We start from the raw sequence: 14,452 nt of genomic DNA on the forward strand, positions 1-14,452 counted from the left end.
GACCCTCCTTCCCAGCCTCGGAGGTCCTGAGGCCCTCTGCCAAGCTGTGAAGGGTCCTCAGCTCCCAGTGCTACCTGCCCACCCCACCCCACTGGTGAGAGGGCTGCCAGCCACCCTTCCAGACCCGGCATTTTTAGCTCTTTTTCATCCCTGCTGAAATTCAACAAGACTGGTGGGAGGGAAGGGAAGACCGAGGTTAGAAAGACATCCTGATCCTCACAAGAAGGATGTGTATTCTTCAAGCCGATGCTCCCCACCTGATCGGAGCTCTTTCTGGAAACTACGGGGGAGACTCGGTTTTCTTAGCTCTCTAATCCCAGTGCTCAGCTCACTGTCTGATACAAGAAAGGGGAGCAATAAATGTTTGTTGAATAGAATAAAAGAATGAATGAATTAACAAAGGAACAGTGAGGCTGAGAAAGAAATGAAAGTGACATCCTGCTTCAGGAACACTTCCGAACTGTCTGGAGGAACTTGGACTAACTAGCCCCGACCTAGCCCATGCCTCCCCTGCCCTCACGAGCATGCAGGCATGCAGGGGAATTCTCAGGCCGGGGTGAAGCTCCTTCCTCAGCATCTCACCCACAGGAGCCTCTGGCCTGGGAGAGGGGAGAAGGGTGAGGAGGCAGAGAGACCTAGATTCCAAATCTGAAGAGGGAGGGAGCTTGGAGGAAGGCACAGCAGGGCATCGGAGGTGGGCTTCCGGGGGGGGGGGGCGGGGAGGGGGGTTGGGAGGCCAGGGGCTTCCCAGCCATCCAGAAATCCTTCCCCTCCAACCTGCCCACAGCCCTCCTCCCCCTTGTCCTTGGACACATATTGCCCAGGACAATGCTGAGAAACACTGCAGGGACCAAAATAAGCTCCTACCTGCTGGAAAGGGTAAGAGACAAATCTTAAAACCTCATGCACTCCCCCAGACTTCTCTGGGGGCCTCACTGGCCTTGCTACCCCCCATCCCTGCTGGTATCCTGAGGCAGGGGTGCTCGGGAATGGCTTCCCTTCTTGGACAGGCCCTTCTCTGTCTAGTTTTGAGAATTCTAGGAGGAGGGCATGCAAGGTTGCCCCTCAGGGGTGCTACACTCCAGCCCCCCCCTTCTCCCTACACCCCTGCCCTCAGCACAGAGACTGCAGGGGTGAGGGGCCTGGAGAAGCCCAGGATGAGGCTCCAGAAGGAAAGAAGTAGGACCAAGAGGTAAAGGGGCAAGGGGGTAAAGGGTAGTCCCCTTGGGGTATTTAGACTCACTATGATATTATCTCACCCCCAGAGCCACATGCCAGATAGAAGCTTTTCACTGGGTACCTATAGGGGCCCCCAAATCTGGTACTTGTGGGATTTAGCATGACTGGCTGCACAGAGCAGATTCCAGAATTTTGCACTCCCCTACTCTTTTACTGCTGACACTACTCCACCCGCCTGGGGTTGCCTACTTGCCTTGTGGATAAAATATCTGTGCTAGCCCTTCTCCATAACTCAGCTCATTACGCCCTCGCAACTATGCCCATTTCATGGATGAGGAAACCAAGACACAGCTGTTCAAGGCAGGGGAAAGCATGGATGGTCATGGGGAGCGTCATCTGGTTGGGGGTCCTGGACATACTTCGAAAGCCGGAGAGTTTTTGGCTCAATGTAAACTCTGGATATCTTGTTTCAGCTGTTCCGCCTATATGTTCCCACATTGTCCTTTTCCCACTACAGACCTCCGACGTCCCCTTTCTCCTGCCACAAAAGTCTCTCCCTCTCCGTCCTGGAATCTGCCCTAGATGGGGTAGCCAGGACTCACAAGGTTTCTAGGTGGAAAGGCCTAGCACCCGTGGTCTCCATCTTGGCCATGTTTCCCGCCTTAGAATGAACTTCCCAGCTGTTGGAGCAGGAGAGGACGAAAGATGTCATTTGTCTAAGTTGACCGATGGGTAAACGGAAGCCAAGGGAGGAGACGTGATTTGCCTGGACCACCCATCCAGTGAGTGGCAGCGTAAGGCCTAGAAGTCTGCTTCCAGCTCTTCTGACTCTTAATCAAGTGCTCTTTTCAGGGCACCAAATGGCTTTGCTGCCCAGGAGCACTGTGTTTACCACGGACACCCCCACTCCCTCCTGCCCAGAAGACTCTGAGGAGGTGGTGTGTTTTTTTCCAGAACAACTCTCTGGGATGGACCCTGACTGGGCCTGCTCTGTTCTCAAACAGGCTAGTCTGATCCCCCAGGAGGACTGGCCCTGGGAACAGGCAGAGGTTGAGGGAAGAGGGGAGGGAGGGAGAGAGAGAGGAAAGAAGGGAAGAGGGTTTTGGTTCATTTTACCCAGAACTGAAGAAAAACAAATGATCTACAGGTATTATGCAAACGTATCCACTACCTGTCAACCACCCACAGTAAGAAGAATTGGGGGTGGGCTCAGGTGCCCTCCAGAGCTGAAGATGCTGGAAGGTTAGATAGGGTGATGCAATCACCTCTCCCCTGCCCCCTGCCCCAAGCCAGACCTGCCTGGGTCTTCCTGGGGTTTTTCTGTCAGCTCCATGAGTGAAAATCAGGGGGCTGAGTGAAAATCAAAAGGAAGCCTTGAACCCCAAAAAACATGGGCCAAGGCGAGGGCTCAAGGCAGGGGGACCGATGCGCAGGTTGGCGTGTTCACGTGGCATGGGGAGTAAGCAGAATGTCGGGATGCCATTGGGAGTGTTGAGGAAGTCTGCAGGGGAAGCCGAGGGAAAGGAGGCAAAATGAGAGTGGACACTTCCTTGTTTCTCCAGCTGGGCTCCAGGGGAGGACTGCAATTTTGCTGCCTGAGGCACAGATTCCTTGCTCCCCCTGAAGGATGAAATGGAAGTGATCTTTCCCCAAGCTGGGTTTCTTCTTCCTCCCCCTGGAAGATTCAACCTGCCCTGACCCCTTCCTCCCAGCTGCTCGACTTCCTGCCCCAGTCCATCCCCACTGCGCTTCAGTGCAGACCCCCTCGACAGAGGCCGTGTGCTCACCCTCCTCTGGGCAGAACCTTTTTCTTGATATCCGGAGATTCAACAAGGGGGCAGTGCCCGCAGGGACTGGGGTGTGGCCCGGTGGGTTGGCACTGACTCTCTTTGCCCTCCCAGGCCCATTTCCAATATCCACGAACAAGGATTTCTCAGGTCAGGGTCTCTGCAAGGCACAGTCTTCTGGGTGAGGGTCTGCCCCCCGGTGGTCCTCGGTGGGTACCAGTGGGCCGCCTAAACTGTAAGTGCAGCAGGAGACAGCCAAGGGAGGGATCAGGATGGGGCACAGTGCGGAGAGCACTGTGTCAGGAGTCAGGCGCCTGGTTTCTGACTCTGGTCCCCTTAGGATTTGCTGTGTGATCTCGCGGAAGGCCCCTCCTTCCCCGAGTCTGCTTCTTTATCTGCAACATGAGGGGATTGGACTGGATACCTTTTGGCTTAGGTGTTGTGCAACGAAGAGGGAGGAGGAGGAAAGAAAAGGGGCACAAGAGGGGGTGACAGTGGCTGAGATCATCTTAGGAAGGTAGGTCACTTCCCTGAGTCCCAGTGCCCTCATTTGTAAAATGGACATTGCTAATAGACGAACAGGCAGTTCTGAAAGATAGAGGAGAAGAGAATATAATGACTCAGGATAGAGCCTGCGAAGTAATGTGCTCCAGAAGGCTTCCTGAGAATATGCAGGGGCTGGTTTCATGGGAGAGCAGGGTTTCAGCAGTGAGGGGTGGGAGCGTGTGCCCGGGCTTCTAGCTGACTGTTGCGGGGGTTAGGGGGGCACCCTGGAGCCCTGCAGGTGAGAGGCCCAGACACGCCGGGTGCAGGGGTCCCCGGAGGCCAGGCATCACGCACTGAGAGGGGAGCCAGTGAACACAGGGAGGCTGCCCGTCTGTCCACTCCCGAGGCTGGGTTCACACACCAGACCCTGGAAAAGCTCACATTTTCCCAGCTTTTCTCACCCAGAATCATTTCCTTTGTTTAGAGGAGGGGGTGGGGGAGGAGACGGAGGGCGAGGAGGGAGGGGCCCGCGGGTGCCGCCGCCGCCCCCGCCCCCGCCCCCTCCCGGTGTGCCGAGCCGGGTTGTCACTCAGCTCCCCGCCGGGGGCGACGGAGGCGCCGGCGCCCAAGTCGAATCCCGGCCAGCGACCGTCCCCCTGGACCTGACAGGCTGGCCCCGGATCGTGCAGGCATCCCCGGAGCGGGAGGGCGCTTGGACACGACCGTTCAGGCGGCTCGGAGCCCTGCCAGCTCTGGTGACCTTGGGTAAGTCTGTGCCTCGGTTCGCCCCCGTGGCTCCCCAATGGGGGATGCAGGAGAGGGCTGAGAGGGGCGACCGGAATGCCCCTTGGGGCAGGAGCGGGCGAGAGTTCCTGGCCTGGCAGGGTCCCTGGAGCGGGACCGGGCGCTGCTGAGAGGCGGGCGCCCGCAGTGGCTGGGGCGGGTGGTGCCGGGCACATGTGCGCGCCGGCCGGGCAAAGGGGAGCCCGCGCCCCGATCTGCGGCTGGGCTCCGTCCCCCAGCCCCACGCCTGCCTGCCCAGTCCCAGGTGCGACGCCGGGGCGCTACCTCTTTAAAAGCGCCTGGGGCTGAGCCTCCGCCGCACCATGTGATTGCTTGAAAGGCCGGGCTGGGAGAGCGGCGGCGGGAGCCGGGGACCATGAGCCGCCGGTGCGCGGTGCCTGGAGCCCAGCCCTGCCGGCGCCGCCCCGCGGCTCTGCGCGCCACCAGGTGCCCAGAACTTTGGGCTCCGCCTCCGGGACCCCCTGGTGGCCAGCGGGCAGGATGGTGAGCTGCCTACAGCCTCTTCTGTGGCATGGGTGGGCAGAGCCAGGCACGGGGACCCCTGTGGGGTGTGCGCGCGCGCGCGCGGGAGCTGCCTCACACCTGATAAACCAGTGGAGGAGTGAGCGCTGCTATTTTAAGTTGTTGAATGGACCCTCTGGGAATGATAAGGGGAGGGGACAAAGATTAGGCAGAGAAAGGGCCAGGGTTCCCCGCCAGCCTGGGCAGGCACTAGATGCGCCAAGCGGGGAACCGCTCCAAAGGGCAGCGGGGGTTTCCGAGCTGCCTGGGCTCCCCCTGCGCCTCCCAGGCAGGCCTCCCCACCGCAGGCTTCCGTGACCACAGGTGCCTGCCTCCTGACCCTTGGTGCCCGTCTGCTGATGTGCCTGGCCCGTGCCTGCCATGCCGCCCTCCATCTCGGCCTTCCAGGCCGCCTACATTGGCATCGAGGTGCTCATCGCCCTGGTCTCTGTGCCCGGGAACGTGCTGGTGATCTGGGCAGTGAAGGTGAACCAGGCGCTGCGGGATGCCACCTTCTGCTTCATTGTCTCGCTGGCCGTGGCTGATGTGGCTGTGGGCGCTCTGGTCATCCCACTAGCCATCCTCATCAACATCGGGCCGCGGACCTACTTCCACACCTGCCTCATGGTCGCCTGCCCCGTCCTCATCCTCACCCAGAGCTCCATCCTGGCCCTGCTGGCAATTGCTGTGGACCGCTACCTCCGCGTCAAGATCCCCCTCCGGTGAGTCCAGAGCTGCTGAAGGTACCCGCTGCGCCCCACCCTGCGCCCCATGCTCGGTGGCTCCAGGGCCATCTAGAGAGGATAAAAGGTAGAGCAGAAGACCCCATGGAAGCCAGATAGTCCCTGGGCCATTGTGCCCCAGTCCTCACTCTGCCTTCCTGTCGCCTCTACAGTGCCAGGCTGAGCCGCAGTGGAAGCGGGGGTGGGGGGGAAGCTGGGTAGCTGGGCGAATGGGAACCTGGCAGTGCCCAGGACCCTAGAGCTGAAGCCGCTGCTGTTCTCCTGACGTGGCCAGGGAAGCCGAGGCTGCCTGTCCAGCCTGGGGTGGGGGCTTTGGAGGGGGCCACCAAGACGGTCACAGTGAGTGCGGGGTGGGAATAAGCCGAGCTCCCATCCGGGGATGTGGAAGGGGCCGAGCAGATGGCTAGAGTGGGGTGAGGGTGTCCGGAGTGTGACCTCCCAGGGGCAGGAGAGCTGCTTCTCCAGCCAGCCCCGGGCAGGCTTCCTGAACACACTCTTCAGTTCTCGTGTTCTCTGGTGTCTGCGGCAGCCAGCTCCACCCTCCACGGCTGTCCCGCTGAACCTAAGCGGTCTGATGACCTCTGCCCAACTTCCACTTACGGGATCTCTGTTGCAGGCAGGAGAGGGGACAGATGAAAGTGCCTGCTCTTAAAGTCCCTGTCCTGTTGCTAAGCTGTGTGTGGCTTTGCCAGTCACCGCAGAGGAGCTGATGCTGGGTCCAGGCAGCGCCAGGGTGAGTGGCCTGATAGTGGTGGTCCTCAGGCGAGTGTCTGGTCTACGCTGGGGCCTGCCAGGCCATAATCTCGTCACCAGGCAGTGCCTGGGCCACCAAGTGCCAGTGAATGTCTGGGCCCACTGCCAGTCCATGCTGCCCTGGCGGGGACACTCTTGGGAGGCATGCTGTCCCCCTCTTTGAGTCTGGTCACCAGTAGATTCCCTTTCTACGGGGGAGCTCCGACCATCCCTGGCACCTGCCATCCCCAGAGTAGCTTCCATATCTGGGACACGGGGCCTCTGGCCTCACTTGGCAACTTGCCCAGGCAGGCCTAGGTGCCCACGTTTCTCTTGTGTGCATTGCATTTGTGCACATTTACCTTTTCAAAGCTTTTCTTCATGCACCATTTTTTTTCCTATCCTCTCCATGATCCTCTAAGGGAGGTGGAGAAGGAACTGGTAAAGGAGAAACTTCGGAGAGACCCAGAGGGTCTCCCGAAGCCAGTTGGGAGCACAGCCTAGATTCCACTGCCCACCTTCCTTCCTGACTCCCCCTGTCCCGGTGCCGACATGCCAGTTTCCGTGCCCTGCGTACCTCCCTCACAACCTCGTTTCCCAGGGGAGGTGGGCGAAGGCTGCCGCTCGGGGGATGGGGGGAGGCGGAGAAGGGGGCCCTGAAGCCCCCTGCAGGCGCAGCTGCAGAGGGGCCTTCCGGCTGCCGTTCATCCCAAGTGGTGGCTGGGCCGTGCAGAGGAAGCTGGTCTCAGCCCATTAGAGCGGCCTGGGCCTCTGAGGCGGACCATTATAACAAAGTGTTGCCACATTAGGAAACTCACTCAGATATGCAGATGTAGGAGGGCTGCTCGAGAAATTCTGTCGCTGAGCGGGTGCCAAGGTGAACCAAAGGCCTGATCCTGATGTGACAGTGGTCACAGGCCTGCAGAACATGCCCTACTCACCTTGTGGGAATGGGGGTGGCTGAGCCGGCAGGGCTGCAGGCTCTGTCTTCCAGGGCGTGTCTGTGGTTGCTCCTTGCTCTGGCCTCCAGGAGCCGGGGGTGTTGGGGAGCTGTCTTCTGAGGGCCAAGGTAGGGGGGTGCCTAGAGCCTAAGAATATAGGCGTAGGTTCGAATCCTTGCTATGAGTTCCTAGCTGTGTGACCTTGGGAAAGCCACTCTTCACCTCTTGAAGCTTCAATTTCCTCATCTATAAAAAGGAACATTAATAATAGTACCTTCTTCGGGCACCTGGGTGGCTCAGTCCGTTAAGCGTCTGCCTTCAGCTCAAGTCATGATCCCAGGGTCCTGGGATCGAGCCCCACATCAGGTTCCCTGCTCAGTGGGGAGCCTGTTTCTCCCTCTCTCTTGCTTGTGCTTGCTCATCAATCAATAAATAAAATAAAATAAGATAAAATGAGTAAGCATCATTTAAAAGAAATAATAGTACCTTCTTCCTAAAATGACTGGAAGAATATAAACTCCTACGTATAAAACACTTAGTACTGTATAATGCACTTGGTATTACCTGCAAGCCAGAAGTGGTATGTTTATGTGTGTAGCTTTATGAACATTATTAACATATGGCTCAAAGTGGGTGTGAATAAGCAAGCCCTGGCGCCCCGCCCCACGCACACTCATGCTCTTCTACAGCAACACATACACCCCACCCCCCACACGTACATGCGTGCACGCACACACACAGTGCATTTCCAGGGAGGTTTCAGAATACTGCTAAGTTATATTTGTACATGTCTCTTCCTCCTTGGTGGATTGTCAGTGTGTTCAGGGCAGTGACCTGAGCAGCAACTGCATGTTGTCCATTTCTGCAAATTCTCCAGAATGCTTAGCTCAGTGTCTGGCACAAGGCAGACACTCAGTAAATGTGAATTGAATTGGGTGAGTTTTCAGAGCTCACAGGGTTGAGCCTCCGTCAGGCCTTTCAGATGGCTAACCTCTAACCTTCTTTCTGGGAACTAGACCTCCCCTGCATTCTCCTTCAGGGATCCGACCGCAGCTGCCCAACAGCTCAGGCCGTTCCTTTGGAGCCACACCCCACCAGTGCCTGGGGGGGTCCTGCCCCGTGGACAGGAGTCTCCTCAGGGAGAGAAAGACCGTTGGGGTCTAGCTCCCAAAGCCAGGATCCTGGAGGCTGGGCTGACGGGCTGAGCCACTCCAGGCCCTGGCCCATTACTGCCTGGTCCCCCTGAAGGAAGGGCAGCATGATCCTCCCTGGGCAGTTAGAGTCAGCAGGCTGCTGGGCCTGGGGTAATATCTCTCAGCCAGAGGTCCCCCTGCACTTGGCTTGCTGCCTTGACCAGCCAGGCGGAGGCAGATGCCGTCGACACTGGGGAGTACTACCGACCGAGCGCTGGTGAGACATCTGTGGGGCGGCCGGGTGACAGGAGTGAGCTTGGGCCCCTCAACAAGCAAAGCATGGTTTGGTTGGCCAACCACAAATTTTATTTCATTCCATTTGGCAGAAAGCCAAGAGAGAAAAAAGGCTTCACATCACATAATATGATCCAGTCACAAAAAAATTTAAAAAAAAGAAAAGAAAAGAAAAAGAAAGAGCTCAAATTGTTGATTCATCAATAACCCGTGGCCATTTACATGTGTTTTGTATCTTATTTGCATAGCACCTCCACATGCCTGGTAATCCAAATCTTATTCCCCTGAGCTCCTACTTCTAGGAATCTCCAGCATTCATCCACCACCCCTCACCCTGAGTTTCTTCCAGTGGCACTCTGTGGCCTACTCCAGGGGGCTGGTTATGGGGCTAGGTGCCAACGGGGGGCTCCCCCACCAAAGCCCTCTCTGTGGGAAGGAGCCCTGAGCAAGAGCTGTCTATGGCCAGAGAGGTTGGGGTGGCCTGAAGGGGTGGTGGGTCTCTGGGAGTCAGAAAACCTTGAGTTTGAGCCTTGCTGCGTTACTACCTAGCTGTGCATCCTTGGCTAAATTCTTCAGCCTCTCTGAGCCCCACCCCCCACCTCATCTGTTAGGTAAAGGGACTAGATCTGAGGCCTCTGAGCTTCCTTTCAGCTCTAACTCTATGGTTCTTCCTTATCATGACTCCTGCTAATGTGGTGTCGAGACCCTGGAAAGGTTGTGTTGGGTTGTGTTTTCTAATTCCTAGGAGTTCTGAGCCAGGCACAATGCTACGTGTTTGTTTGTACACACTTCATCCCATTTAGTGTTCCTAGGCTCTCACTAGTAGACGGTATTGCTATCCTCATTCCGCGGACACTTCTGTAGATAAACTGAAGTCTGAGGGCCAGGGAGTTGCAGTGATTTGCCCAGACATCTTGTCAGGAGCAGAGACAGGATTTGAATCCAGGCCTGTCTAACAGATGTCTTTAGCCAGAGAGAACATACGTATCTTGAATCAGCCCCACGAAGCTGGGGGACTTATGGAGGGCGTTCCTCAAGGCTGTCAGTGGGGTGATTTTTCTCCTCTGATCTCTGCCAATGGCCTCTGCACTCTGCTGGACCGTGCCGGGCGCCTCCCTCAGTCCTCACCTTCACTCCAGTGGACGGCGGAGCCCCTGGCTGGCCTGCCTCTGTCCACAGCTGGAGGCCTGCCCGACTGGGCTGCTGACCCGGGGGCGCCCAGCAGGAAGGGTTGGAGGCCAACCTGTGGGGGCAGGGGAGAAATCTGGTAGATTAGGACATGTTTGCTGTTAGGAATCAAGTTAGCCCTTCCCACCCTGGTGAGCCTGGGTCTTTTTTGACAACCAAAGTGGCGACCCCCTGTGGCCTCAGGGTCCCAGGACAATTGTTCTCTATGGTGCCATCTGTTTCCAGGGGTGGTAGTCTGTCTCCAGCTCCCCGCTGGGTGAGTCACAGGCCTAGAGTGGCACAGGGGGGAGAGGAGCCCTGAAGCTTGACTTCCTCACACTTGCAGAAGGGGAAACAACAGGGGCCCAGGGCTCCAGCATGTTCAAGGTCATTCTGCTAGGAGCCCTTTCCTCCTCCCAATCCTGACTCTCCACCGCCAGCCTCCCATGTAGAAGGTTTGGGGCAGGAGGAGCCCTTGGCAAGTGCGCCTCCTCAAGGAACAGAACAGAGCGTGCAGCCTCCGCAGGGGAAGTCAGCAAATCAGTGGTGGTCTTCCAGGGAGACAGTGAAGAGAGGATGTCACTTTGAGATGGAAAGGGAAATGTCTTTGCTTGAATGAGGGCTAGCCTTCAGATGGCTTATGCTAAAGAGCCTGCTGAGTGCAGGGGGGACAGAGATTTTAGTTGAGACAAATGTGGATGAGTTTCAAGGATGAAAGAAAGCTTCCCCAAGCTTTCATTGGAACAGCTCCCGGGAGGCCTCTGAGGGCTTTAGGAGCAAGCTGCCCAGGTGTTAATGCTGCTTTGGAAGCAGGGGGAATGACCACGATGCCCTCTAGAGAACCCCTCGACCAAAGGGTCATGGGGTGGAAGCTTGGGGGCCATGCCCTGACATTTGATATTTATTTCTGAGCACGAAAGCTATCCATGCTCATGGTGAAAATGTTGAGAAATATAGGGAAGAACAAAGATGACAAAGTCACCAGCAATTCTACCACTTACAGATAACTAATGTTAACATTTTGGTGTTCCAGACATTTTTTCCACATGTATCTCTATATATATATATGTCTGTATCTCTAAATATATATAGATATAAATATAATTTTTACACGGTGGAGAGCATGTATGGCTCTCTATCTCCCACATTGTTTACTTTACTGTATTATAAGTATTTCCCTACGTCAATAAGAATGATTTTGTAAGAATTTTATGAGGGTAAAATACTGGATTGTCTTTTTGTTCATCTTTTAGGTCTCAGCTAAAACAGCCCCTCCTCTGGGAGGACATCTCTGACCCCCTCTCCACCTGGACCAGGCCAGTCTCCTCTGTTAGGTACTCAGGTTGCATCTCCGTCTTCCCTGTTGCTTATGGTCCAGGTGGTTTTTCCGAGTTTGCTACACAACAAGAGGGCCAGGACCCATCTGTGTACGTATCCCCCGTGCCTGGCCCAGAGTAGGCATGCTGGACACATTTCTTGAATAAACGAATTTCATGTTTTATTGATTCATTCTTACATTTTTGGCTGTTTGGATGGTTACCGATTTTGTATTAGCACGATTAACACCACACTAGTACCCACAATTCGCATCGTTTGTGCGGTCAGGGCCAAGCCCCGAGCCCTGGGTGTGCCTTCGGGTAGACAGCACAGCTTCCATCTGTCAGGATTTTTAGATGAGGTTAAATATTTGCCCTCTCTCTTTACTCCACCTCTCCCCACTCCTCCTGCCCAATTCCATGGACACTGCAGATCCCCGAGGTGGATCTGGTACTCCTCTGTCCATTTGACCTTCTGGACTAGGCAGGGCAGGATGGGCTGGCCCAGCCTCCTTCTCATTACCTAGTCTCTAGTCCCTGAGGCCTGGACATCCTGTTTCTTTGCCCCTCAGTGAGGAGAGCAACCCCCCGGGGAGAGGCTCAGAGTGTGGCACTTTCTAGTTGGCCCTATTTGGCAGGGTGGGTACAGAGCAGAGAGGAAGGAGGACGGATGGTTCCTTGGGCTACGGGAATTACCTCTTCAGCCTCAGTCTCCTTAACTCAAGCCCAGAGGAGGCTGCCAGCTGCTGTAGAACAAAGAGGAAGCTGGTGGGTCATGGTGCGAGAGGAAGAGGAGGCTGGTGGGTGGGTGGGCCTTGGCATTCATACCCCCTTGGAAATACCAGCTTGGCGGTGGGCAGGGAGGTGGAACCAGCAGCAAGGGCCTTCCCTGAGCCCAAAGAAGAGGAGCTGAGGCACCTTCTCCTGCGTTGCTCCTCACCCTGGGAGTTTAACCCCTAGCAGGAATAGAGGTAGAAGGTCAAGGAGTTGGTGACTTCCACAGATCTATTTCATAAACTGACTTTGAGCCCCTGCCGTGTCCCAGGAACTTTGCAGGCCTTGCACCTGTGGATACAAAGATGAGCAGGCTGGTTTGGTCTCTCCCTCCATCTGGAGGCTCTCAGCCACTGCTGAAATTGTGGATTCCTGCAGACCAAGGTGGCCGAGGACAAACCCCCAACCTGCCTGTGGTGGGAGTGGGGGTGTCAGGAGACTGGCCCCTGACACCTTACAGTGCTTGGGTGGCGTAGCTGGACCCTACTCCACACCCACTCTCTGCAGCCCACGTCATGTGGGAGAGGCCCTTCGGGACTATCTTCCTGCCGCCTGCCTCCAGAACTTCTCTGTCCTTCGAGAGAGAGAGAGGGCAACTGGTTACCCTTTCTTGTTCTCACACAGGACCCTGATATAGATAGATCTATTAGTTCGTTCATTGATTCATTCATTCAACAAATACTTACTGAACGCCTCATAAGTGCCAGGCATTGTTACAGATACGTTCATTAACAAAACAAAGATCCCCCTAGAGTCTGCATTCTAGCGGGTTGGAGGACAGCTGCTGAGTAATAACCGCAATACCTGATACGCAGAGTGTTAGAAGGTAGGATGTGCCAGTGGGAAAAGGAAAAGAACAGGCTAAATGGGACTGGGGATGCCAGGGTGAGGGTGGGGAGAAAGGGTTGCAGTTTTAAATGGGGTGGTCACGGAGGCTCCCTTGAGAAGGTGCCATTTGAACAAAACCTTAGAGGTGAGGGACTATGCCGGGCAGATATTAGAATATTTCACACAGAGGAAATACTTAGAGCAAAGGTCCTAGGGAAGGAATGTACCTGAAGGGTTTGGGGACTGGCAAGGAGGTCTGTGCCGCTGGGGTGGAGTGAGAAAGCTAGAGAATGGTCGGGGATTGGACTGGAAAGATAATGACCTACTGGCTTGGAGGTTGTTGGAAGGACATTGGCTTTTATTCTGAGGGAAATGGGAGCCATTGCAGGGTTTAGAGCAAAGAAGCCACATGATTTGACTTAGGTTTTAAAGGCTCGCTCTACTGCTGTATTGAGAATGCACCGTAGGGGTAAGCAGGGGTCTAGTTAGTTATTGCAGTAATCACATGAGGGAAGAGGGAGGTGGCCTGAATCAGAATCAGGTGTCGAGCTGGTGGTGAGAAGTGGTTAATTCTAGATGTGCATTTTCAAATTTTACTTTTTATTGACCTAAACTGTTTATATATTGAAATGCTTGAGTCTTAAGCATATCGCTCAATAAATTTTTGCATGTAGATATATCTATGTAACCACCACCCCGATCAGTATTTGCAACTTTTTCAGCACTCCAGAAGGTTCCCTTGTGTCCCTCCCATACCCTCTGAAAGGTCACCACTATTCTGACCTTCATCTCCATGGATTGATTTTGCCTGTTCTTGAACTTCTATAAAGGGAATCAAGTAGTATGTTCTCTTTTGTGTCTGGCTTCTGAAGCTTAAAATTATGTCTGAGATTCATCCCTGTTATTGAGTGAAACAGTAGGACTTTTTTTGTTTGTTGGATGGCTTGTGGTTTTTTTTTTCTCATTGCTAGAATTCCATTGCATGAATGTACGATGATTTGTTAAAATTCTGGATGTGTTTTGAAGAGCCGAGGAATTTGCTTATGGATTGGATGTGGGATGTGAGAGAAAGAAGAGTCAAGCCTGACCAGACTTTCAGTCCTAAGCAACCGGCTGGATGGAGTTGGCATTATCTGAGGTGGGAAAGGCTGCTGGGCGGGATGGGTTTTGTGAGAAATGGAGTTCAGATTTGGACACGTTGCATTTGGGCTATCTGTCGAATAGCTCTGCAATGTTGAGCGGGTTGTTGGATGGATATGCAAAGATGGAGTTTAGGAGAGAGATGTAGGCTGGGGATACAAACATGAGAGCCATTGCATGTCGATGGGGTATACATCCCCAAGGAGCCTTGATGAGATCTTCAGAAAGAAAGGACAGATGGGGAAGAGACGAGGCCGGAGGCCTGCACACTGAGAGGTTGGAGGGAAGAGAAGGCACGGATGTAGGAGGAAAACCCAGGGCCCCGAGTGAGTCTGGCGCCCAGGAAGGGGAGCTTGGAAAGTATGTCAAGGAGAAGCGAGGGATCGGCTGTTGCAGATGGCTGTCCACGGACCCAGTGGGATGAGGACTGAGAATTGCCACCAGATGTAGCAAGGGCAATGTCAGTGGAGTGGTGGGAACAGAAAGCTTGACTAGAGAAAGCTCAAGAGAGGAGAGGAAGGAATTGAAGGCAGTTGGCATAGATTACCCTTTTGAAGAATTTTGTTACGAAGGGAAAAAAGCAATGGGGCAGAAGCCGTCAGGAGAAGTGGGAAGAAGGCATTTTGT

At 54.9% G+C, this 14,452-nt stretch overlaps 1 protein-coding gene across 3 annotated transcripts in view; it reads left to right on the plus strand.

The window, feature by feature from the left end:
- Window positions 1-4,021: 4,021 nt before the first annotated feature.
- Window positions 4,022-14,452, plus strand: part of ADORA1 (adenosine A1 receptor) — a 32,978-nt gene continuing 22,547 nt past the window's right edge. Inside the window, exons 1-2 of one of the 3 annotated variants that reach the window (XM_081825015.1) lie at window positions 4,022-4,217; window positions 5,082-5,479. In XM_081825015.1, the coding sequence (XP_081681141.1) occupies window positions 5,139-5,479 (341 nt within the window). In that variant the 5' untranslated portion in view covers window positions 4,022-4,217; window positions 5,082-5,138. The other 2 variants (XM_081825014.1, XM_081825016.1) reach the window with 2 other exon arrangements.

The sequence above is a fragment of the Leptonychotes weddellii genome, chromosome 6 (assembly GCF_054177405.1).
Source record: "Leptonychotes weddellii isolate Sample4059 chromosome 6, ASM5417740v2, whole genome shotgun sequence".
Lineage (NCBI taxonomy): Eukaryota > Metazoa > Chordata > Mammalia > Carnivora > Phocidae > Leptonychotes > Leptonychotes weddellii.